The sequence below is a fragment of the Ambystoma mexicanum genome, chromosome 6q (assembly GCF_040938575.1).
Source record: "Ambystoma mexicanum isolate Mex_15411 chromosome 6q, UKY_AmexF1_1, whole genome shotgun sequence".
In the NCBI taxonomy this organism is placed as follows: domain Eukaryota; kingdom Metazoa; phylum Chordata; class Amphibia; order Caudata; family Ambystomatidae; genus Ambystoma; species Ambystoma mexicanum.
In genome coordinates, this window is record NC_090937.1 from 85,117,308 (window position 1) to 85,144,357 (window position 27,050).

Sequence of the window (27,050 nt, forward strand, 5' to 3'; positions counted from 1 at the left end):
GTGCCTGATCCAAAACAACACCATGCTGCGCGCATGTAGTTCTCCCTCCGAGTCTGTAGTTACAGTTCTAGTTTTTGTTTGGAGGCATCTTCAATAGTTGCCTGGGACTGTCGGTGAGAACTGCTACTAGCTCCTGACAAAAAGAAAATGACCTCTGCACCCATGACCCTTGGGGGGCTACCCTATCCCAGGATAGAAGATTGGAGCCAATTCTCGAAGACTTGTAGTGTCACCTGGAAGAATCGGAGTTAGGGGGGGTTAAACAAACCAGTTCCAGCCACCCCTGTCTCAACCCCCTCTCCCCCCACTCCCATAGGGTAATATTGGGTGGAGATGCCTCGTCACTAAACTCCCTCTGGCCTGGCCTTTAGTCATCAAACCTGCGTCAAGGATCCTGTCTGAAGAATTAACTTTGCAACAGGATAGAGTGGGGTACTTACTTTATTTGTAGTGAACACTTACATCACTTAAACTTTTCAATCACCACCGCAGCCCACTGCATCCGTTCTGAGTACTTTCCCTGGAGAAACCATATTAGAATTTGTGACTTTTGGACGCAAGACCCCATACATCTTAGAATAATCACAACCCAGAAGTCCACCCCTATTTAAATCTAACTTTTTCTTGCATTGAATTACTAACCTGTTCACTACTAGTAAGTGACATTTTTAAAGGTGAATGTGTATTTATGTGGTATATGGCATTGATTACTATACTTAACTGATTTTTTTATGCTAAGTGTGTTTATAAACGCCAAATAAACAATTGTATTTTTATATACTCCCTGCCTAAAATTAATTATTGGTGTTATGCGTGGACTCAATGTAGCCCTAGACACCACATTCACTTTTCCCGAAAACCAAGCCTTGACTGCTCGTCCACATTACCTGAGTTTTGGCTAATCACTTAGCGTCTTCCTCGTAATTTGGGAGGCCTCCTAAAAATCTTCTCCGCCAGAGGCTGATTTTAGAAATCCAGCTAACAAGTGACAAATATCAGGGAAATATTGAGCCCCCATTGCACCCACTCCAGGAGTCTGCTTACCCTTGGGAAGAGTTCGCATTAGGCATCATTAGGCCACTGACTATTACACTTCAGGCTTCCCCGCGGGCCTCCTTGCAGAATACGACTTCTTTACAAGCTCCTCTATGGACCAGATACAGGCTGCCATGGCGCCTGTACAAACTACGACGGACTCCGGTTCACCTGACACGTCTTGTACGTGGAAGACGTACGGTAAGACACGCCCCCTTACGACTATAAAACCACTGTCTTTCAAGGGGCTCGTTGCTGCTAATTAGCGTTACAAGCTACACAAAGTTACGTTCCTTACTACTTCGTGTCTTCCCACACGATTCCTCATCTGAACTCCTGGTTTCGACCCTTGCCTGACTATTGGATTGGCTCGGCTGGTCTCCTCCTTTATTCCTGTCGTGCTCATCTGGTTTGACTCGGAACGTTACTGGATCCGGCTCCCTTCTGTCTCTTGCGGTACTTCATTCCAGGTTGCCGCTTCTGCTTACGGAACCAAAGCCGAGAACTTGCTGTCAACTATCTGGAACTTTTCTACACCTACTCTGGATACATGTGTGCTCAGGTACATACTTAATTGGCAAATCCCATCTCTGCTACTACTTCTCTCCACAACTTGTTTGGATATTTGTTTTCGGTTGGATTCTGGGACATTGAGTCACTATCTTGTGAACTTGTCTTCAAGTGCATATAAACGCTCTGCTGAAACTGCACCAACCCGGCACTAGTGCGACCCTCGTGCCGTCCGGGGCTACTTCCCTATACTAACATTCCTGTTTGTTATTTTCTCCTTTCGCTGTCTTCTGTTTCCTGGATTCCTTTCCTCAAAATATCCTTGTTCAGGTTAGTTGTTACCAATTCGATATATAAGTTGGGACTGATACTTTAAAAGGCTCTTTAGACCATTCCCACTCATTTTGTGTTATATTCCTTGTAGATCCACCCCGGGGAAGCTCCACTCCAATACCTATCTAGGTAGTTTCCGATTTAATTCAACTGTTCTGATTATTTGCCTTAACTTCAACACTGTCTAATATCTTTGTATTCCTTTGCAGCATTGGTATTGGCGGTGTGTTCTCCCCGCTCTTTTATTCAATTGACACCTCTGTCTGTCCCAACTGAAACAGCAGAGAGGTACATTGTAGAAAAGAGCCCCTCTTTGAGGAAGCCTGAGTCTTGTACTCAGGGGAGCTGGGATGGAAGGCGGAATATTGATTCTTGTACCACCATCATCTCCAAGGTCACTTCCTCACATCTTCGGCCTATTTCGGAGTGGTGAGTAACACTGACAGACGGGCCAAAAAAGGATATTTATTTTTTGTTAAATTGTGACGATATTCCAAAGTGCCCCTTTGTAGAATGGTCTGATGCTACAACGGTCTGTTGTGGGATTCTTAGACAGGATTTTAAGAGATGAAGGCTTTCCTACCACTTACTCGACCGATAATGGGGTCCAGTTTTATAAGTTTGGGTATGGCATGAAACTACAACACTGTGCTAAACTAGACAAAATGGCATGGTGGAGAAATTAAACAGGGTGGTAAGTGGGACCCTTCAACTGGCCTGTATGTCGAATCTTCATACAGGGTCACTACTAGGAAAAGGGCATATTGCACCACACCTCTTTTCAGCTCACCACCAAGACATCGGCTCATGGAGCACCAAAGACTTTGTGACGGGGTGGTTTGCATAAGGGGGGTGGGAGAGTAGTGGGGAGAACCAACTTCTGAGCGGTCCCCTGAGCCTGCTCTATGATGTAAAATGCAGAACACAAATGGAACATTCTGTGGCTGACTGTTACGGAGCAGTGAGCAGGGAGGTAGAGAAGGGGGTGGCTCTGAGGTTGCCTGCAGGTGAGCCTTTCTTCATTACCGCCCCCCCCCCCCCAACTTGTGACTCAACCAAATACAAATTGCCTGGCCCGAGTAGTCCCTTTGTAACAGGTACAATCGATAGATCTTTGGTTAGTTTTAATATTATCAAATGATACACTACGCACATTTGAAACTGGAATATAGTTACTAATGTCTGCAGATGGTCCGCCATGTTAGAAATGCCCCCTGCACTCTGTGGTTTAAGAAACGTTTGATCATAAACTCGGCCTCTGTTGTACTAGCCATGGAGGAAGAAAAGAAATTTTTTTTAAAAAAAGTGCCGTTTATTCACCTGGAATGGATTCTTGCCCGCCAGCTTTCCTCTTCCACAGATTGTCCAGTTTCCAAGTAGCCTGGAAACGAACGTTAACCATTTCTACTAGTACCCATTCTGCCTCATTTTGGAAAGCAAAGGATTGTGTGTATAATAAGTGGAAAGGCATGGCTATCCAATTTGCTTGTTAAATTATTTTATGAAATACATGGCAGAATGCAATTCCCATATAAAAGCCTATACATAATGTTCTTATTAAAAGACACCGATGATATCACTTCCAACCTGAAATAAAGAAAGAACAAGTTACTTTCTTACCTGGTAACGTTCTTTCGATGGGATGTTCCTCCGACGTATTCCACATCTATGACAGTAATGACCACAGCTGTGCTATCTCGGATTTTTTCTTTGGCGTAGGCGTCCTGCATGGATGTCTATACGCTATCCTCGAGGGCCTCCGTCGAGGGTCGATGTCACCGGATGTTTTTTCCCAGAACGTGTGGCACCAATCTTCTGCCAGTACGACTACAGAAAGCCTTGCGGAAACGTAAGCTGCAATCACATAAAGAAATTCTGTAGAGGGGCAGGCTTCGATGTGGAATACATCGGAGGAACATCCCATCGAAAGAATGTTACCAGGTAAGAAAGTAACTTTTTCTTCGAGGGGATTGTGTCCTCCGTATTCCACATCTATGACAGACTCCCAAAGCAGTACCAATGTCTGGAGGTGGGTAAAAGAATTTAGAATGCCCAATCAAATTGCTGAATAGAGGATTGCCTTACCAAAGGCCAAATCTTGCCCATGGATGGAGTCCAGGGAATAGTGTTTTACAGAAGTATGGACAGAGGACCATGTGGCTGCTTCACAAATATTACGAATGGGAACACCCCTCTGTAGAGCAGTGGAGGCAGCCACACCCCTAATAGAATGAGCCCGTAAGCCTACTGGAGGGTCCTTACCCGCCAAACGCTAACATTCATAGATCGTCAAAATGATCCATCTGGACTAGGTCTGCTCGGAAACAGGCTGACCTAAACGCCTTCCAGCGTATCCAACTAAGAGCTGATCGTCCACTCTGACTCGGGACATCCGTGAGATAGAAACTCAAAGCTCTCCTCGGATCCAACCGATGGAGCATCTCCTCTTCCTTACCAGGATGCAGAGGAGGTTAAAACGGCGGAAGAATTACCTTCTGGCTCAAATGAAATTCTGACACAACCTTCGGAAGAAAAGACGGACGAACCCTAAGGACAACCCTGTCCTTATGGAACACCGCGAAAGGAGGCTTGGCGGAAAGTGCCTACAACTCACTCTGCGAGCGGAAGTAACCCCAACAAAAAATACAGTCTTAAAGGACAACAGTCTCAACGGACAAGAATGTAAGGGCTCAAATGGAGCTCCCATTAGGAACTTTAAAACTAAGTTCAAATCCCATCCCGGCACCTGGAAAGGCGACGGTGGAAACACATTAGTTAGCCCTTTTAGAAACTGAGAAATCAAAGGAATCTTAAAATAAGAACACTACTCGGACCAGCGCTTAAATTGTGAAAGCGCTGCCAGGTAACCCTTAATGGTATGCACATGCAGGCCCTTGTGGGCTAACGAAAGCAAAAAAGACAGAACCACAGGACTGGAACATTGAAAAGGATCCACATTCTGTACCCGGCAACAGTCACAGAACTTTCTCCAACAGCAACAGTACAGGGATTTTGTTGCGGGCCTTCTGGCCGAAAGCAACACCTCCCTCACGTCTTGAGGGAGGTCCCAATCCTTATACCTCAGATGCCAAGCATGAAGGCTGAGTGACTTGACCTCTGGATGGAGAACCCAACCCCCCTCCCGTGAGATCAGATTGTCTCGATAGGGAAGACAGCTGGAGGGCAGATGGACATGCCGAGAAGGTCTGGGTACCACGCTCTCCTGGCCCATGCTGGAGCAATGAGGATGATTCGGGAACCGAATCTCCGTAACCTCTGCAACACTGGCGGAATGACAGGGACTGGAGGAAACGTGTACAGCAGTGGGAAGGACCCCACGTGTCCCCAAAGGCTCCTCTTGGAGGAAATTCCGCAAGCAGAATCTTTCGCACTTCCGGTTGACACTGGTGGTGAAGAGATCCACTTGTGGGGTCCCCCAAAGGGTGAAGATCTCCAAAAGAACTTCCTGAGCCAGCTCCCACTCGTGAGACACTGCTCTGCCTGCTCAGAGCATCCACCGCCGTGTTTTCGTCTCCGGCCAGATGGAACTGCCGAGATCGAAATTTCCTGCTTGATGGCCCAGAACCAGAGCTGCATCGCCTCTCTGCACAGTGAGTGACCCTGCCACCCCCCCCTTTTGTGCATGTTGAAGCTTGTCCACCATCTGCAGAATGTGATGAGCCCTCACCTTGTGAGGCGAACACTGCCCCAGGGATGTGTCGAGCACTGCTCCGATGTACTGGAGCCGTTGGGTAGGTGTCAAATGAGACTTCTTTAAATTGAGGGAGAAGCCCAGCTTGTGAAGGGCGTGGCAGGTGACGGACAGATGATCCAGGGCTTGCTCGGGAGAGCTTGCCTTGATCAACCAATCGTTCAGGTAGCGGTAGACGTCAATCCCCCCCCTTTCCTGAGAAACGCTGCCACCACCACCACCACCACCACCTTGGTGAAGACCCTCGGGCAGAGGTCAATCCGAATGGCAGGACCCGAAACTGAAAATGCGAGTTGCCAACTGCAAACCTCAGGTACTTTCTGTGCTTGGGATGAATCGGCACATGAAAGTAAGCATCCTTGAGGTCGAAAGACCCCAACCAATCCTGAAGTTGAAGGGCCCAGAGGACTTGAGAAAGAGTGACCATCTTGAACTTGTCCTTCCTAAAGAGCTTGTTCAACCCACGCAAGTCCATGATGGGTCTCAATCCTCTGTCTTTTTTCAGAATCAAAAAATATGGGGAATACCATCCCTTGTTCCTCTCCGTTACAGGCACCAGGTCTATGGCACCTTTCTCCAGCAGGGATAGGATTTCCTGCTCAAGGAGTGGATCCGGACGCTTCAAAGAGCTTCCTCGGTAGATTGTTGTGAGGCCTCTGCCGGAAAGGAAGACAGTAGCCGTGGGCTATGATCTCCAGAACCCACACATCTGAAGTAATGGCACGGCATTTTACAAGATGATGCGCCAGCCTTCCCCCAACTGGCGAACCATGGGCCATGGCCTCATGACTGAGCGGAATCGGCAGTGCCTGAGGACAAAGGGGCAACTGCCCGAGCGGCTTTGGCACCTCAAGTATCTTGTTTTCCACCTCTGGTACTCCTACGTTGGCCCCTTTGACTGGCAGCTCCCCTCGATCCACCAAAGGAAGAGTAGTATCGAAAGGAAACTCCCCTCCATTGCTGTCACCTAGGACGAAAAGGCGGAGGTTGACGTACTGCAGCAATCAACGACTTCGCTGCAGCTTTGGAGGTCTGCAACCTCTCAAGGCTCTCGTCAGCCTTGCTGCCAAAAAGATGGACACCATCAAAGGGCATGTTGAGAAGCCGGGACTGCACATCAGGAGCAAAACCCTACTTCTGCAACCACGCAAACCTGCGCATCACGGTGCTTGCCGCCATGGACCGGCTGACAGTCTGCCACGTCCAGACCCGACTGAACGGATTCACACATGGCATCCTTGCCATCTTGCACGAGGGCTAGAAAGCCATCCCATTCCTCCCCTTCGGGAATATGTTCAGCCGCCAAAGATGCACAATTCCACAGAGTGTGAGTGAATCTTGCTAAGGCACAAACGGAGTTGGCTGCCTTTAAAGCCATACCCACAGGGAAAATACTTTCTTCGCCCAACCATCAAGGCGCTTGGGTACGCAGCCTGCTTTGCTGGGGCCGTAGCCGCCTGCACCACCAAACTCTCTGGAGTGGGGTGCGTAGACAAGTAGCAGGGGTCACCAGTGGCTGGACGGAATTTCTTCGGAAGAGACTTACCCACTGCCGGGAGACTCTCCAAAGCACTCCAAGCCGCTGCCACCCTCCTTAGTAAGGCCATATGAAATGGCAAAACCAGGTCAGTGGGTGGACCTTGGTCTAGGATGTCCGTCAGATCATCCTGCAGAAAATCAACAGGTGGAGCAGACCACCCCAAGTACTCCATCACTCTCGACATGAGACGCCTGTATGAGGACCAGGCTCAGGCCTGCCAAACTCAACCTCTGTAGAGGTGTCAAGACCACTGGTGTCAAGTAAAGACTGTAGTCCTTCCATTTGGCTGTGACCAGACAACAGGACATCAGGAACCTAAGGAGGCACAACCCCGTCCTCATCCGACCCTTCTTCCACCTCCGAAAGTGAAATGTAGTCCAGAGGCTGGAACAAATCCATCCTTGGGGGTTAAGAGATGACCAGAGGGGGGTTCAAACACAGGCCTCACTGATTTACTGAGAGCCTTCCTCAGAGTTTCCACGGCCCTCCGGGGCATCTCCGGTGAATCCTCCTCAAAAGGCGTTGAGGGTCCCGATGACTTCGACATCAGCTTCGAGGCCAGAGCCCCGAGTGTCCTTAGACAGCCTCGATGGCGTCGACGACTTCTTCAGAGCCTCGAGAGAGTTCCGACAGACATGGCGCTGATGGCGTCGATGCCTTCTTAGAAGGCGTCGATGCCTTCTTAGAAGGCATCACAGGCTCCGACGGTCTCGAGGACCGGGACCTGGACCTGGCACGGCTATGGCGATCAACCTTGTCCAATCGGGACCTCGACGGCTCTCGATTGTGCTGATCACCCAAGCCCAAAGACTTGCGAGCGGTGGCCCTAGCTCGTTCCTTGCCGGCTTCTCTCCAAGGCGCGGACGGATCGGTGCCCTGCGATTTGAAAATCGCCATCTACTGGCGGAATGCGTCCCATTCGGCCGGCGATTAATGCTTGGTGGGACAAGCCACCCGCCGTCTAGCAGAGTCCTCCGACGAGGACGGGGAAGGCGACCGGTGACGGCGCTTGCGAGAATGCCTAGAAGAGGCAGAGGAATGGCGAGACCCACTCCGAGACCCCCCCTGGACTTACGCCGAAGCAGAGAGTCGCCCCTCGAGTCATCGGTCGAAAGCCCAGCAGATTTCGACTTGCGTGGTTTAGAAACCCTACCTACCGACAATTTCTTCTTCTGCTCCCGCAAGGCCTTCGATGTCAGGGACTGGCAGTCGTCAATGGCATGGCTCTCGCCGAGGCACCAGAGGCAGACGTTGTGTGGGTATGTAATGGACATTTTGGCGCCGCAGTCCCAACACTTTTTGAAACCCGACTTCGGGCTAGAAGAGGAAGACATTTTCACAATCTAAGTAGAAGAACCGAGCGCGCCAAGATTCCGAAGCGAACACGTTCGTGGAAAAAACGGAGCTGAGGCTATGGCTTCGTGCGTCCTAGATATAACATCCGGTGACATCGACCCTCGACGGAGGCCCTCGAGGACAGCGTATGGATGTCATCGACACAGGACACCTAAAAACTTTCCGAGGCAACACAGTTGTGGTCATTACGGTCATAGATGTGGAATACGTCGTAGGACACAATCCCCTCGAATTATCACTATTGCACTAATACCTTATCAGAGTGCACATCACAATGCTGGTTGTGTGAACAGGCATAGAACAGGATTCCAGCAGCTTTTGAAGCACTTAAAGCCGTTACAAGATTTACAAATTACTTTCTTGTAAAACCGCTTACTGTGACAGTTTACAGCAATCGACTGATGAGGAACAGTTTATGGTATTTATGTTTACGTTGTGCACTGATGGAGTTTTATTTACCAAAAACAGATGCTACATTAAATTAATCAGCAACTGGAAGATTTGACATTAATACCTGGCCGCTTGCTCATTATAAATGGGAGGACAATACCTCGGAGTTCCCTCCTTGGTGACTTGCAATATCCCTATAACTCATATATAAAATCAGGATTCATTGTTGTAATGGTCAGCAGTATAAAAAGAAATTTGAGGAGGAATCTAGTTTTGCTTTAGTTAGAAAAAGAAACCAGGATAATTCAATAAATCAGACAAATGACAATGACATGGGCGTCTTAATTCTTATGCATATGGTGTTTTATGAAGGTTGTGTCATACGTAACGCCCTAAAGACAAAGAAAAATAAAAATAAATCACTTCCTGTGTGAGAAACAGAGCACACAGTAAAGAAGCAGTCCTCTAGTTGCAGCCACATAGTAAATTCCCATTGGAGTTTTGATATGCAAGGTACTTTAAAATGCACCTTTTTGCAAAAGCTACATTGCCAAGGATTACAGGATTATTTAACAGAATCTGGTGAGGAATGGTCTTGAAATGGTGTGCATCATTAAAGAAAGGGATACTGATAGTAAAGCGCACTGTACTCTTAAGCCTTTAGTCCGCTTTCCTCCAGAACCTCGGGGTGTCATCCGCAGGAAGGGGAAAGGATCGGGGCATGACACGCAGCAGAAACAATCAGAACAAATGCACGGCGCATTCACAACGGTACACAAGCCCACACCAATTGCCAGTAATGTTCTCTGTCTGGCAACACATAGCAAGTAAAGGGACAGTAGGAGGGCTTCTGTAGAGAAGCAGACTATGGACTCTAGCTGCAACCTCTGGTTCACCAAACGTGTTGTACTACAACTCCCAGCAGTCCCAGTTTACCACAGTGAATAGTGAGGCATCATGGGACTTTTAGTCCCCAAGTATCTGGTGAGCCTCAGTTTGCAGACTCCTGAACTAAAGGTACAGTTGTCACTACGGTGAGTAACTGGTAGTTCGTTATTCCTGCATCCCGCCCCCTTTTCTTCATACACTTGGGAGACAAAGCCTCCTACAACACCATAGGAGGTGCGATAGGGTCATTGATACGATCCATGTCAGAGGGAGGAGGGGGCAGAGTAAGCCGCCTATATGGGCAACACTAGTGTGAAACCTAACCCAGTAGTGGTGTGGGAATAGTTGTAGACCCCAACCCCCCCGCCTCACCCCTTCCCAGCACCCGATATGCTTGAAGCAATGCACATTTGTGCCCCTTTCACAAACCAATGCCCATCAGCTTCTGTCCTGGCCAGGCCTCTCTTCCAGGTGGTTCCCAAGACACTACAGCTACCAGAATGTGGCAGACTCCTCAGACCATTGTGATTTAATGAAGCCCAGGAAACAGCATCATGCACAAAAAAAACTACAAGTACCAAAATGCACCTGGGCCCAAAGAACACTACCTTGCCTGGAACAGGAGGGACACTAATTGCCTTGACTCAAATGGGCTATCCTCTCCCATTCAGGAGAACACCAACCCCCCCCCCCCCCAGAAACCCTCTATGAGCTACAGGGGAGGAGTGGGGCAGCAGAACTGGACAGAAACAGACCCGGGAATACTCCTCAAACCCTGTCTCAGCAGTGAATTACTTGATAAATATGAAAACAGAATAAACAAAACCAGTGATTGCATGGCTGTCTGGAGAAAAAAAAATTGACGGAGAAAAGGGCAGGGATAAAGGCCCATATGAATACTTCCAGCAGAAGCCCCAGGCCAGAAGGGGAGACGTTTGGGTTTGCTCATGTGAAGATTGGCCCAGGGAAGCAGCCGGCTTAGGTACCCAATTGTAGCAGAGGGAACCTTCTAAGCAGGAATTGGGGGGGGGCTACAAAAATACTACCCACCTAGGAAGTCCCTGGGGGAGTTGGATACAAGAACATGGACTTTAAGCCCTCCTTGGGATGGCTACAGGCTAGATGAGTGGGGTTAACCTGGCTAAAGTGAATCTGTACTTCAACGAGGCCTGTTTGAATAGGGAGCCAGGGCTAGGGAAGTAGGAGCACCCTTCAATGAAGGAAAGGATACAGGGACCATCTCTACACTTGGGATTCCCCAATTGTCTTTTTGTAAAGATTTTTATGAAAAAAGTTGAAAAACCACCTACATTGTCACGTGGCTTATTGACAGCTGCACAAGAAAAGGAGCCAAGAAAGACAGCTCAGTCAAAAGATATTCCAGGTGACTACCTGCCCAAAACTAGCATCAGCCCTTGAGCCAGCATTGTTTGTAGAAGATTAAAGAGAAAGCTCTGCTGCTTTACAAATATGTCTTCCAGGGGAACAATCTGTGAAAGCCACCAGGTCTTCAGCTCAGCTAGACTTTTAGGAAACCTAATCGTCTATCAACCTAAAACGCAGACGACTCACCTTGGAAGCTGGTGAAGAGCTTATGAATGTCACAAAGTTGGTCAGAGCAACAAGGATCTCAGCTGAATTAAGAGTGAGGCGTCTGCACACCACCCGATTGTGGAGAATCCTCTCAGCATCAGCAGACTCTGGGTTTGGAAAAAATGATGTCAGGGAAATCTGTTCAGGTAAAACTCAAACTACTTTTGGTAAGAATGTTTGGTTCTTAGGAACACCATTTCTTTAAATAAAAACCAATAAGGATCCTTTGAAACCAAGCCTCCGAAGTTTGTTTGCCCTTCAGGTGAAAGAACCAACCAAAAAGGAACATAGTTTTCCAAGTCACTAGGCTGAAAACCAGCCAGCCCATGGGCTCGAAAGGTTTGTGGGTAATCAAGTAAGAACCGCATTCAAGTCCTAAGCAGAACGTGGCTTGCAAATCTCTGGAATCATTTGCAACAGCCCACTGAAATTCCTTTTGATAAATTAGACAATATAATAAAAATATGTTAGGGAGTCCATTAGGATAAGCTCCAATAGCATACATATGCCCAGCAACAATCCATTCTGATCCAGCAAAGGCATCAAATAAAAAGGATAATTATGAGGATTAACCTACCTGCCAGTGACAAAACAGACCCTCTGGGAAATCCAAGGCTGTTGAATTGCTTTGTGAGCGAACTTCCTTCTCAAATATCAGATCCGTAGGATGACGAGAAATGCAACTGATGGGAGGGAGGAGTGCAGAGGTGAGGGGCATAGTATGGGGCCTACTTGTAGAGCTAGGACTGTCCTCACCAGCAGCAATATCGAACGCTGGAAGGAAAACTACAGGAGTTCTGAAAACCATGGGCTCTTCAGCTAGCGATGGTCTACCACAGATAGCAGCTCAATCGACTGAACTTGTGCAGTGCAAGAGGAAACTGGAGGCTGGAAGAAAGCCATGAAGCATCTGCCCCTCCCATGATATAAGAAATAAATGGAAGGAATCTGGTGCATGGCCTCCAACCCCACAACTTCTGAATGCTCTACTTTGACAATTTCACAAACAACCTTCCAAGGGCAGTAGATCATGTGCCCCAGCTTTTATTGCTAAAATATGGGAGGCTGCGTTGGCAACACCTTCTGGTGCTTAAGACAGATTTCATTCATAGAATATTTGTGTGGAAAAATTGGTCCAGAGGATGCAAAAAGTAATGCACGTTCACGTCCCCCAATTGTTACCCTCGCCTTCTGGAGAGCAACTAATGGCAGCAGAATGATGACTGGAACTTCCATGATCAAGCAAACCTTCTCCAAGCACAAAGGAAGGTCCCACTTGACAATATCTGGCGCAGACCAGGACTGACTGATCCGAGGACACTTGACAGTCACCAGGGACCTAACCCCAGGTCGCTCTGTAGATTGCATGATACCTTGTGTGCCTGCACCACCCTCTGTATTAGAGCTAATGGGAGGGGGGAGGGCGGAGCATAAGTAAATGCCCCCGATCATGCTATCCACAGGGCATTCCCTACGGACCCTTGTCAGTACCTGATGTGTCGCTTTGGTACGGTACATTTGTCCTAGTTGCTAAAACACAGACTCTGCCCCATTTGGATGGCCTGCTGATCGAGGAGGGGGCGGGGCTGAAGCTCTGCGCCAGGTGCTCCAAGAAATCAGAGGGTAAAGCTCTGCTACCCTATGGAACAAGAAGGAAAAGACACTGGAGCTCCTTCCCTCTGATCCATCAGGGACAGCTGTATAGCCTCCCCGGACCAAAGGCCCAGAATCCCAGATGCACCTGCCTGTGTGCCTTCATGTCCTTGTAGCGGAAGCCCCTTTGCACGTGAGGTCCAGGAACTCCTTCATGACTGATGGACCAGACTTTCCTCATTCTGAGACATGCCCTAACCCCACAAGGGATGCTCCAGGCATTGATACCGCTAGATGTTGCTCAACCACATAGATAACCTACTACCCAGACTTATGTCGCTGGCTCTTCTTCTGTGCGGTCCAGAGGGCAAATCTTCAATAATCCCCCTTCTCCAGCCTACTTCTGCAGGAGACTGACCCGATACATTCTGATTTTGTCATCACCATCTTGTGGCCAATGCTGGATTTGACTTTTACGGACTTCATTGAATCACTGTGCGTCACCCTTTCTCAACTCTCATGCTGGACTTCCTTTGCATCTTGTACTCATGGTGGCCCGGAATCATGCTGTTCCCATCTTCATCTTGTATACTGGCTTGCAACATAATGTGTTACTACTGACTTCTGCAATTGTATTCGCTCTCCTCTTGCTTCTCCACTCTTTTTGACTGCTTACTCGGTTCTCTCCTCCTCTCCCTTTCTCAATTTTCCTATCTCCTCCCCTTACTTTCTTCTATGCACTTACTCTCATCAGAATTGTACCTGGACCTAGTATGATAGCAACCTCGTCTGTCTCCTCCCCCATCCTTGCCCCCCCCCCCCCTCCTCCAGCACCATCTGAAATGTCGTCAGGCCTAGTACAATAGTTGCTGGTTTTGTTCCCCCCCCCCTCCCCTTTCTGCACCCCTCTCCCTTAACTTTTGTTTTTCTCCAGTTCTACCAGAAATATTGTCAGGCCTAGTATGGTAGTTGCCCGTCTGTCCATTTCCTTCCCACTCCATGTCTTAGCTCTTGCACTATCTGAAATGTTGTCAGGCTGAGTACGATAGTTAAATTCACATCCTTACTGTTCACAGCCTGTAAGAATGTCCTTGTATTTTACCTTGTTCCCTCCCCTGCCTTGAAGTGCTTTGAAACACACCGTGTATAGGCGCTATATGAATAGGCGCTATATGAATAAACTATCATATCAAACCTTTTGTTGCGTTTCCTGATGCTGACCCAGTCACAAGAATGTTGCTCCTGAGCCAGTCAATGCCATAAGCACAAAGCAGCTCTGATGAGCGACAATCCCAACTCCAGAAATCAAATACCTACTTTTATGCTGCTGCTCAGACTAATCTCAGAGAATCTAGAATTTATCCTAGGGTTCTGCTGGTCCCCATCTATCCCATCGCTGAATCCTCTGCACCCTCTGTAAGGTTCTCCAGAGGGCGCAGAAGGCTTCAGCCTCTGGACTACCACTGCAAAAGAGTACCACACTTGCACTGGGGCTAGTAACCAGACTCAGATTTATCTTCCATCCCTTTGACACTGTTGGGTGGCTTAATCGTCCCCTCTCCAGTTCAAAGGGCCTCCAACCCTTTAGATCAGACAGGAACATAAGGACTGCAGCGGTTAGTATTTTCCTCAAAGATAACCATTTTTTCTCAGTCTTTGTTCCACTGACATCAGGTGAGTTGCCCTTCCCTCCGTTTCTGGAAAGAAAAAGAAAAAAAAAAGCCTTACTTACGCTTTAAAGTCCTGTATATCCTCTGAAAAAGGCCTTTCAGACCTCAAGAAAATTGAGATTTTAAATGTTTGCTTAATTTACACATTCATCTCGACTGTCCCGTTCTTTCAGAAGTGCAAATAAAGGGAGATTTTTGTTTGTTTATCCAAAATGGATATAAAATAAATAAAGAGAACATATCAGAGAAGAAATGAGCATCAACACTAAGTAAAATGTTTCTGACCTGCTTTTACACGAGTCACTCCTTCTCCAACACTCTCCACAATTCCAGCACCTTCATGCCCCAGGATTACAGGAAAACAGCCCTCCGGATCAGCTCCACTTAGGGTGTAGGCATCAGTGTGGCACACGGCAGTGGCAACAATCTATAAGAGCATGGCATCTTAAAGAGTATATGGTACCAATCGCAGATAGGAAAATGACAAAAACACTAAGAATCAAACTAGCAAAACCAGAAAGGGTACTTAAGGCAAGCGTTAATGAAGTACACAATTAGTGTAGCATCGATTGTAGCTCGTCTTCAGCCACCCACTCTGTCCACCAGACACATGAGATTTGTTAATGGTAGGGAAGTGCCAGATTTTTTTAAAGATGAATTTAAAGAGGGGTGGCTCGACTCTTCCCCTCTGCCCCTGCATCCGCACATGTTCATACCACAATAATTTCCTTGGAGCCTCTTAAAAGGATTTTCTGTACTTGACCGGTCATGTTTTGCAAGATCTCAAGTGAGTCTCCCATAACTTGCTCAAATTTAACATGATCAAGCAGGATGTCCTTCACGCTTAGGATCGGAGGTGGCTTATCATAAACCACACCCCAGACTTACTAAAAATATACTCTTTACATACACATTATAATGAAATAGCTACAGTTCAGCTAGTACTTTGTGTTCGTGATAGTTGCAAATATCTTTTAGGGTCTCCATAGGTGACAGCTCAGTTTAAACCAGTAAGCAATACAAATTTACAAGCGAGTAAAGTATTCAGCTGCTTTGGGACTTTGTATTTCGCATCAAATACAAATAAAATGGCCATACAATCAGTCTGGGTGACCACAGTCAAATAAATACCTAGCAACTCAAACGATCATACAAATTCCATGCTTCATCTCTTTAACATTCTGTAATTCTGCATTATACAGAACAAATTTACTTCATCTCCAATTACCCTTTCTGTATTAAAAAACATTGTGATTGTGCATATACAATGTGGCATTATATAGCCTGCAATTTCTCCCCTGTTGCTACAGAAGGATGTTGTACATCTAACTGGAATCCAAAAGGTGCATGTCTAATCATTTAGCTGTAGCCGGTTCTTTCGTTTACGAGATATACTATGGGTCAGTATTACCCATGTCTTACACTTCACATAAAAGGTGGATGAAAACCTTAATGTTATGTGTAGGTAGGTACTGGGCCCATATACCATAACCTTGGTACAAGAATTCAGCAACTACTGAAGGCATACCAAGTCTTTTTATGATAGCAGGTTGTAAGAAATGCCTAGAAGCCACATTTCCAAAGCATGCAGTATATGCAGATTATTATTCAGGACTTGCAAATTCTCTCTCTCTACATCAGCAGGGTCGAGTTCCTTAGTTGCACTCGCCCCATGGTGACGAAATATTTACCAGTGCCTTCTGTAAAATGGTGCAGGAGACCAAAAGCACACTTGAAAAGGTCAGCCATGCAAAGTGAAACGTGTTTGCCATTTACTACTGCACACAAAGTTTTGGTGGTATGAAGATCTTTAGTTTGCATCGAGTGTCAAATAACACCCGGCATGCTCGCCACCAAGGATCAGCACCATGCAAAACACTAACCAATTGTGTACTGCACTAGAGCTCAGAACAAGATCTCATAACGGGTGGGGGCTATTGCTCTGCATTTTGTTAGTTGCAGTAGCTGCACTGGCTGTCCAAAGATGGAGAAAACAGGGACACCCCTCACACTTGCGGTCCCACATGTTGTGAATACCCCATTAAAAACTAAAAAGTAACATCTGCCAGCATCACAGTTACCTAAATACGTACCAATACTATTGAATTTCTGCAAATTTCACCCTTGAACATTGTCCATTAAGTCCTGCATCGCTTTTGCCTTGCTCCACAGCTGGGAAGGAGCACAATTGCATTGTAACCACAGTTGCTGTTCACAAAGCCTAGAACATTCTTGCAGGAAACCCTTTATATTAGCGATCAATTTCGGGAAGCAACAAAGCACTTTACAAAACATGAGCGGTGGGGGATGAGGGCGGCAGGGATACAAGGGAGCAGGGTACTAACAATGAGGGAGTGGCAGGCAGGTCAATTTGCCAGCTAAGGATCTATAAGCAACCAGGGGAGGAAACCGCAAGGGGCAGATTACACACCACCAGGTAGAGTGGGGAGTGGAGGGTGTGTGGCCCAAGGTGTGGAGGAGCCATTCCTAGAGGAGGGTCTTGAGCACCTTTCTGAAATCTAGAAGTCAGATGGCAAGGCTGGCGTTTATGGGGCAGGAGGTTCCAGAGTCTTGGAGTATAAACAGGGGAGGCCGGTCATCTGGTTCTTTCCTTCCTGCACCGGCAGAATTCAAGTGTGCCCTTACTTCTGGTGGATCACAGGCCTCCGGAGATGCCAAGTTTCTCAATGAGATGATGCAGCAGGATTTGAAGATGTGTTTGTAGCGGGAGGATGTTTGAGGAGGGTCAGGGTGATGTGGCTGCTTTTGCAGAGTCCTTTAATGAGTGATGCTGCAGCATGCAGGCCACATCTTAGGAGGTACAGGAGATTCTCTGGAAGGTCTTTCAAAAGGGTACTGCCACCATCCAGGTGGGAGAGGACCAAGGCTTGATAGCAGATCTGGTTTTCTGGGCTGAAAAGGTTGGTACCAAACATTTTGTGTATGCCTTGCTACGTGCTGTTTGAAGGAGAGGAGTCTGCCGATGACCAACTTGGCGCAGGTGGTCAGCTGGGGTGTGAAGACATTGAGGTTCACCGAGAGCCAAGACAAGATGTCAGGGTGTTCAGCGCCGTTGGTCAGCAGTAGGAATTCATTCTTGCAGGGGTTGTACTTCAGGTAAGTGCACAATACCCAGGACTGTATCTATGCGAGGCAGGTCTTGAGGCTGTGGATGTTCGATAAAGCATATATTCATATAGCGCTGCGTGCCATCAGCATATTGGTGGCTGTTGCATGGAGCCATGTAAAGACTGAAGATCACAGGTGAGAGGATGGATCCCCGAGAGACTTCAGGTGATCTGGAGGAATCCATTTAACTGGTGGTGTTCAGCTGGGTCATTTTTTAATCAGATGAGGACAATCTTGCTGATCTACATGCAGTGATGTAAATTGTCATTAACTGTCTACTGTGTCCAATTCTGCTGAGAGGTCAAGGAGAACCAGCTGGCAAGCATGGCCATCATCAAGGAATTTTAAGGGAATCAATCACCTTTATGGTAGCTGTTTGTGCTGCATCAAGGTCTGAGGCCAGATTGGTGGGAGAGAAGGAGATTGTTGGCTTCGATGTGCTGGAGGAGTACCGTGGCTACTGCTTTCTCAAGGATCTTAACTAGGAAGGAAGATAGGTTATCATTGCGGAGGTTGTCAGGGTCCAGTAATGGTTCCTTGAGAAGCTGGAGGATTTGTTCACTCTTGAGGGTTGCAGGGGAAGGTGCCTGGAGTTAGGGAGCAGTTGACGAATTTCAGGTAAGGGAGGAGGGCATCAGTTGGAAAAGGTCTCTAGTATGGAGGCAGGGAGGATGTCATCTGCCTACGATGCGGCCTTGAGGGATGCTAGGCTGGCAGTGAGTTCTTCCATATTAAGGAAGTTTGTGTTGGGTTCCTACATGGATGGCGCCAGTACAGATCCTTGTGAGCGCTCGTTAATTCCTCTGTAAGTTTTGATAGGTACAGTCCACGCATGTAGTAGTGATCTGAACATGTTTTTAAAAAAATGATTTTCTTTAAGAATTTAAGATCAAAAGTGCAGACACGTTTCGACCATCTGGAGGTCTTTATCAAGGCTAGTTTGTTAGGCGTCTTATTGCGTTCTGATGCTTGAGGGGAATAGGCCCTGTGTCAATATTGAGGCTGGATTGGGTGAATCCTGATAAATAAGTGCTGGTTCAACGCACAAACATTCTCCCGGTCGACGGCGTGCTACTGGATTTAGAGGTGCATTAAGTTAAGGGCTCTTTTGCCTCCATGCTCCTCCGAATCCAGTAGTGCGCCAATCGAAATGCATATGAAATGCGCTTAAATCACACGGGCCACTCTAACCAAACATTTTAATTTTTTCTCCATTACTACTTGAACAAAAGGATATAGGTTGTGCGATCCTCACAGGCCTGGCACACAGCAGTCCTACTGTGCTGCTCTGAACACTATCTTTATTACACTATTGCTCCTTTCATCACGAGCAGCCACTCTGCTCTCAATCTCTCCGTCCTACTTCTTCTGCAATCACGTCTCCCACCGGCAGCTCAATTCAGGACACATCACCTTCTGTAATCGGTCGGCATCCCTTTGGATTCTCGGGTGTCCTTTTTAAAAGGAACACAAAAATGGGCTGCCCACCGCACCACTTTAGCAGATGTCCCAAGAGAAAACGGACTATACGCTGATCAAGATTAACCGTTAGGAGCGTAGTACAAGGTTTGTCCATTTCCACATTCCAACCCTCTTATCGATTCCGGTGACGGCCGATTATGGTGCTTTACTCATACGCTCCCTCACTCCGGCAAACACATCCAAACTGTCCAGGGAGCCACGAGAGCCTCACAGATTCAACACCCATAGAGAACGTTGCACCCGAAGCATTCTGCACGGGGCCCGGTTCCCATCTCAGTCAGCATACACCATGACGTCACCAGTCATAAAATAGCAAGTGAGGACTGCGGACCTCTCACAGCCCAACCGTGATGTGGGACTAAACGTTTTCACGGTTATGGCACAACTCTTGAGGACACCGCACATGTCACACTAAACATTACTCCATTGCACGCAGAACATATTTCCTTCGATATGTCCTTATTGCAGTCTGTGTACTACAATGCTCTGCAGTGCCACTCTTTACCCTTTGGACATCTCTGCTCGACCCCCTTCTCTCTCTGGGTCATGTACTAGGACATTTATTTCTTCCCAGACACTGAAACATTCTCTAGCCATGGGCCATTCATCCCTGGGCCTTTCAAAAGGATGACCATACTCCTTTTTCCTAAGCACTGGCTTGACTTTGTGCCACTGTATTCAATCTCCTTAGTGCTTTGAGGAGTTTGTGAATCGGAAGCGGCCTCTGCGATACGTGCTGTCGCTTCAGGGTGGAGGTGTGGCTTGATTCACTGTTCTCTGCATCCGCATTCTGCACGTTTGGAGGTTCTTTCCTCTAACCCCTTGAGTGTGTGAGGAGGAGCGCGAGGAGCTGCCGGTGGAAGCTCTGGGAGCCGGCAGCCAGTGTGAACATAACTTATTCGCTAGACCTCACAAGCTCTGCTAGCGCTACTGCAGCTCGTCTGCAGCTTGTCTGAGGGCGTGTGGAGCAAACAGTGGGGGCATTGGGTGTGGAGCCAAGCGCTGTCCAAGCAAACGGGTAAGGTGGCGTCCAGCTTCGTGCTCCCCTTACCTCCCCCCAATACATGTTGGCAGATAACGTGGACAAAGCAGGTGATTTCCTTGCTGAGAGAGGGATTGACAGCTGGCCTATTAGTGTGTGAGGGCTTTTGGGGCTGGCACTCAGGATTGCAGGAACAGTGGAGTGGAGTGAAGGGGAGCTTCGGTTTTTGTGCATGGGTGTTGTCCTGCACGTTTATTGTGGTGCTCCTTCCTTCACTACATGCATTACAATGGTAGTGCCTAACATGATAACTGGTGCCCTGGTATATGGGCTCTGAAGATTAGACTGGGCGCCTCTTTTGACCTATGGCCGCGATTGTGGTCATATCCGCCCTTAAGCAACCAGGGTGTGGCACACTCTTGCATATACACTTAGGCCCACAGGCTTACTGGTCTTCAGCTTGCTGTATGCCTGGAAGTATTTGTAGGATTATTAAGCTGTGAGCATTCAGGCCTTGCACTTGGTTGATGGGGCTGGTTCCTCTAACTCTTGGTAAGCCAGTGGTAAAGGGGGGGGGGGGAAAGGGAGTGCAGTGTAGCTACCCCATCACTGGGTGCTTCACTTAAAACGTGTGGTAGCACATTACCTGTAAGAAGTGGGGCCATTAGTCTCAACAGGTGGTTTTGCTCCTGGACTATATTGGGTACTCAGCGGATAACATCGTCTGGAAAGTAAAAAGGCAAGGCCCAGTTGGGGGTGTGCTACAACCCTTATCCCTGTGAGTGGACAGTGGAGTGACTGGGAGCATATGATAATACAATTAACTGACTCATAATGCCGTTGGGGAAAAAAGCTGCACAAAGCAATTACAATTTGAGCAAGACAAGGAAGCAACTAGAGGGCGATGACCTCCAGAATAAGGCTATGGGCGACCTTAAGGGAAAAAAGAAGAATGACAAGACCACGGTTCTACCAGGACAAGGAGCAATTACTGGTTTCTTCCCCTTTATTCCCCTACCGGAAATTAATTCCACGATTATCGAGGAATCAGTTTCGCCGGAAACCGGGGCAGGCGATCCTACGAGTTCATCAAATTACAATGATATCGATAACAATTCATTGTTAGATCTATGACTGAGCATCCAGAGAGGGATGACCCCACGGATCCCCAAGGCGCCGGATGACATTGGCCCGTTACAGGGAAATAATTCATCAACCTTTCCCGTTTGCGCCCAGGTTCATCCAGTTCCCTCAAGCAGATTTGTCTGCCTCACCCAACATGGTAATGGTCTCTATGGAAGATGCACCGGATGCAGAGGAAGAAGATCTCACCTCCTCGTATCCGGGGGCAAACAAATTAGCAGAGATTCAATCTTCAGTGGCCTCGCTACAATTTGCCCTAAAGATTTTACTCCAAATGACAGGGCGTATTCTAGCCAACACTAATTCACTGACCACGGTCCAGGTGATTGCAAATGCAGAGGTAGCTGAAGTAGAAGTTTATCTCTCCATTGTTATAGCAGAGGGAATAAATGACACTCCAGAAATAGCTGAGGAGCCGAACAACATCCAAGACAATGAAGCTGCTGCTAGCATGGCCAATAGTAAGGTGGTCTATTACTCCCGCAAGCAGTGTAAAATGGCTAAGAGGGCCCATAAAACCACGAATACCATCACACCGGACGGGGTTGAAGCAGAACCAGTGCTAGTTGGCAATCGCTCCAAGAAAGCTAAAAAAAGGGTGGCCAGAGCGAAGAAAAAGAATAGCTCTGGAGAGGGTTGTCTGACCAGCTGGTTGATTACTGACCAAGAAAAGAAGCTAGAGCGGCTCGAAAAGATTGTACAACCAGGGAGGAAGGAGCTGAGGACTGAGGAGGGACAGATACCAACCTCAGAAGAAATGGAAGATCAGGCAGCAGAGTGGGAGCAATTTGAGAGGGAAGTCCATATTGAAGAAGAAAGACAAGCCTTGAGTATGGTGGAATCCTCCCCTCTACTCCCCACTGTCAATGGGGTCAGTTACCCACCAACAAACCCGGGAAAGGTTGGGCCTGTTCCCTCTGACTAGGATTTGTACGATCAAGAACATTTATAAAGAAGGCAAACGTAGTTGGCTGTCCCGCTCTGAGTTCTTGACTAGATTGCACTCTGTACCTGAATTACGTGTGTTGAAGTCCGATGACTTCCAGTTTGTGGAGCCATTAAAAGGCCCTAATCCCTGTGTTTCCACTCCATTGTAAATTCATATCGACAGCCCAGATAAGGAAGTTTCGGGAGGAATTATGGGCAGTGGATGTTGAAATTGATGCATACTTGGAGGAAATTGACCCCAGTTTTGAATAGGAGGATGCAAATAGTCCGGCAAAAGTCGCAGTCTGTCCCATTGTTCCTAAGGGAAAGGAGGAGTGACAGACGTTCAACTAGTGTTAAAATGGCTGGCGGAATCCTTACATTTCAATGCTTAATAAGCACCTCCAGTATCATTACTTTCCTGGAACTGCAGAGGGTTTGCTCACCTTTTGTCAGCGGAGGGCTTGGTAGCGTTTGTTATAAAACATAGCCTCATCTGCCTGCAAGAGACTTGGGCAATGGACACTCTTTTACTTGATGGATATGTGAACTATAATCATTTGCAAAGCGGGGTGATAAAGGGAGACCTTTTGGAGGACTTGATAGGGGTGGCTAGCTTTTTGCCTTCAAGACGAATCTTGTGCAATCTTGAGTAATTTGATGGCAGTAGGTTATATATGGTCCCAATGGGAAAGGGGAAAAATTATTGTTGGTGAATCTATATAATCCTCCTCAAATGTTGCTAAGTGAGATGCTGCAAGAAGCACTTCATGAGCCACTAGCCTCTTGGTCAACCAGTTCCGGAAACACCTCGGTTGTTGTTGTGGGTGATTTTAATTGCCACATGGCGGGTGAGGGAGTCTTCCACAGAATCCAAAGTTAAGGGAGAAACGGTTACTGACTCATTCCAAAATTGACAAGGAGGGGCTAGCATGGCTCCACTTGTTCGAAGAATGGGATTTAGAAATGTTAAACAGCTATACCTTGAGTGATCATCCTGGTAGGTACAACGGTTCTTCTGTTAGCACATGGATTACATATTGTTGTGTCCAGAAATGCTACTGGGGGTGGAGGATATGACAGTTACTCCTAACAACTGGAGTGACCATTCAGCACTCCAGTCTATGTTTAGAGTCCGTCTGGTAGCCCCCCGAGAAAAGTAACCTGGGCACAGTGAGTGTTGATAAAGCAGGAACCAGCATAAGGTGGACCGCCAAGAATATTAACCAAGTGGCGGACGCACTGGCCATTGAGAAATGGCCATATCTTCCAGAGTTTAAAAACTTGTCTATTGATTGTATAGAAAATTGGATCACCATTTTCTAGTAGACATGCAACTGCCCCAACACGGTAGATGATTAGATCTGAAGGTAAGGGACTCCCTTTTAATAATAATAATAAAAAAAAAAATCAGAGACGCAAAGAGAGCTTAGAAGGGACCTGCGAGTCTGTATGAAGAGGTTGGGCCCTGTAGAGGAATTAGAGGTAGCCATTAGGAAAATCAAAAATAAACAGCGCATATATAAAGAACATTCGTTCTGTGTGTAGAATACATGCCCATCAGAAATGAGTACAAACCATCTGCACTAAAAAACACTCGCAGTATTGGTCTCTACTAGGTGAAGCTAGCACGACTGAAGGGACAACTCGTTAATCCCATAAATGCTGTAGAATGGGAAACTTTCTTGGGGAATCGAAAGGACTAAACATTGTCTGAGTGGAGTCTTCTTCCAACTGCTGTAAGACCAATCTCCCATTCGGCCATTATTGTTAAAAAACTTTAAAATCTTCTAGGGCTCCGGGTCCTAATGGACTGGCTAACATAGTAATTAAAAGCCAGCCCGAGTTCTGGGCCGGTCTACTGACCATATTGTTTGGAAAAATTATGGCCCAGGGGAGGATTCCTAGTTCTTGGCAGACTGCAGTATGGTTCCCTGTCTTCAAAAAAGGAAACCGGCTTGACCCGAATAACTACAGATTACTGTCAATGTTAGACACGACAGGTAAATTATTTGCGTCCTTGTTACTTAATGAGCTGCAGATGTGGGTTGATAAATCCAACATTTTGCCTAAATTTCAATGCGGCTTCAGAAGAGGTTATTCTACTTCCCATAACCTTATGGTCATGAACCTATTGAAAGCCAGGGCCCGTAGAAGGGAGGAACCGCCATTGTATGCTCTGTACATTGATTTCAAAGTGGCCTTCGACTTTGGTCTAAATTAGCGGCTTTGTGCTGTCCCGAGGGCCTTTTGTACTACCTTAGACTGCTTCACCTCAGTTAGGTTGAAATTAGATCAAGAGGGTCACCTAACTCAAAAGATGAAGCAGAATGGGGAGGGGGTTAAACAAGGCTGTGTCACTGCCCCTCTGGTGTACAATCTATATGTACATGACATCACGGTGGCTACAGACGCCGCTAACAATTGTCCCCCAAAAATTGGGGAGGCGGCCTGTTCCGTTTTGGCATACACAGACGATCTGGTCATTTTTTACCATAATATTAGTGGGCTGTGTAGATCTGCCACGACGCTTTGGGAATATGCCTCTTGTAATGGTCTTACCATCAATTTGGATAAAACTAAAGTACTGAAATTCACCTGTAAAAGAGTTTCTCGGTGAATCTCATGGTGGGCAATGTTAAGATCCCTTACGCCCCACTATATCGCTATTTGGGTATAGATTTTGAGCCCTGTGGTGAATGTGGTGTGTAAGAAATCCCGTACTACGCGCGCAGCGCAAGTAACAGCTTTAATGGTCAGTTTTACTAACAAAACAGGGGGGCTTCACGCTATAGGGCACGCGCCAACTTTATAAGTATTAACCCCTATGATGACCTATGGCCTAGATGCCCTTTTTGATATAGATCTTGGATGGCTGCAGGTCATTGAGGGGAAGTTTTGGCGACGTGTCCTTGGTTTGGCACCAGGAGTCCCTATGGCCATTATACGCTTGGAATTGGGAGTACCCTCTCTTTATGCCACTATTATGAAAAAGAGACTAGGGTTTTTCCTGAAGATGTGTAGTGGAACAGATAATCCTCTGCTGTCAACGGTATATCAGGAACTATGTAAGAAACAGAACCCTGGTGCTCCGTATGCCAAAATGATAAAACATCTAGCTGATATTGGTTGGGCCTGGCACGGAGGGGAGTATTCAATGCTGGTCCAGAAGGCACTGAATAAACGTGTTGATATGTGGGACTGGTTAGAGAATCTTGCCCACCTCCACTCACAAGTTACCACTTCGTACAATACAGGCTTTATACCTTCATGAAACCTCAGGCTTACCTTAACCTCTGCCCCTCTAAAAGGTTACGACGTTTTATACTACTACTTAGGATGGACCAGCTCCCGTCTCTGATGGTCACGGATAGAAGAGAAATTCCTAGGGACCAACGGATTTGTAAAGCTGATAACGAATTAACAGACAGCTAGACATTCACTAATCCAATGCAGTGGCTTGATAGATGTAATCCACCAGCCGGAGGAGCCCGGAAAACGTAGAAATAAAACCGCAGCTTTAAAAACGTTGTATTTATGTTTGCGGTCGCTTTTGAAGCGACCGCAAACATAAATACAACGTTATTGTGTTGGAAAACGCTGTGGTTTTTCATTCCAAGTTTCTCAGGCTCCTCCGGCGGTTTTTCTTTCCAAGTTTCTCAGGCTCCTCCGGCGGTTTTTCTTTCCAAGTTTCTCAGGCTCCTCCGGCGGTTTTTCTTTCCAAGTTTCTCAGGCTCCGGCGGTGCCGGAGGAGCCTGAGAAACTTGGAAAGAAAAACCGCCGCGTTTTCCAACACAATAACGTTGTATTTATGTTTGCGGTCGCTTCAAAGGCGACCACAAACATAAATACAACGTTTTTAAAGCTGCGGTTTTATTTCTAAGTTTTCCGGAATCCTCCAGCCAAACGCAGCTAGTGCTAATTTTTTGTAAAAAAAATAAATAGCACTTACCGAGATTCAGCTGCAGCTTTCCTGCTCTGGTCTCCGGTCCCCGTCCTCCGCCTACAGCACTAATGAAGGGAAAGCCACCCAGCGGTAGCCTTTGTTTACTACAGCTGGCTGGCTTTTCCTTCATTAGTGCCGCAAAAGCCAGCAAAGGAGGGCCTCCATTTCACAAAATGGCTGCGCCCCTGTGCTTGCTTTTTCAAATTTTGAGCTTGAATAGCTCAAAATTTTACATAGGAAGTTTTAAAACGGAGAATGCTAGTATTTTTTTTTTAATGTGGCCTATCTATTTTTTAAATAAAAATTTTTACTAGACCATCCCTTTAAGGGTTGCAGGTTACAAGGCTGTTCCCATAGAGCAAATCAATGATTGTTCTAGTTAAGGAAAGTTTTGCATGACGTTTGGTGAATAGTGTAAACTACAATATATTGCTGATGGGAGACGCGTTGTCCAAACCTTATGAAGCCATATTGCTGGAGGAAGTTTGTGGTATTCCCAAGAGGAATCAATTGCCAACAAAGCCCGATCAAAGTTGAAGATCCCTCTACAATCTAATGTCGGAGTTTACCCCGATAGAACTGAATGGTAGATGCCAGAGAGAGAATCCCCCCCTACAAGTACTTTTAGGAGGGGGCAGTACTCTTCCATCCTTGATTATATAATAGTGGATTGCTGCCTCTCACAGAATAAAAGATTTAATTGTGGTAGATTGTATAGCGATTGATCATTTACCGCCTGAGCTCTCAATTGATCTACAGAGGCTGGGCCATGAAGATTAAAGAGGTGTTAGAACTGTCCACACTGAAGTAGGGGGAGAGGC

The 27,050-nt window shown here is 46.9% G+C and overlaps 1 protein-coding gene across 1 annotated transcript in view; it reads right to left on the reverse strand.

Annotated features, from left to right (window-relative positions):
- LOC138515795 (alcohol dehydrogenase class-3) overlaps positions 1 to 27,050 on the reverse strand; it is a 216,112-nt gene that overhangs the window by 110,691 nt on the left and 78,371 nt on the right. Inside the window, exon 3 of the mRNA XM_069630521.1 lies at positions 14,906 to 15,047. Within this exon, the coding sequence (XP_069486622.1) occupies positions 14,906 to 15,047 (142 nt within the window). The remainder of the gene's footprint in view (positions 1 to 14,905; positions 15,048 to 27,050) is intronic.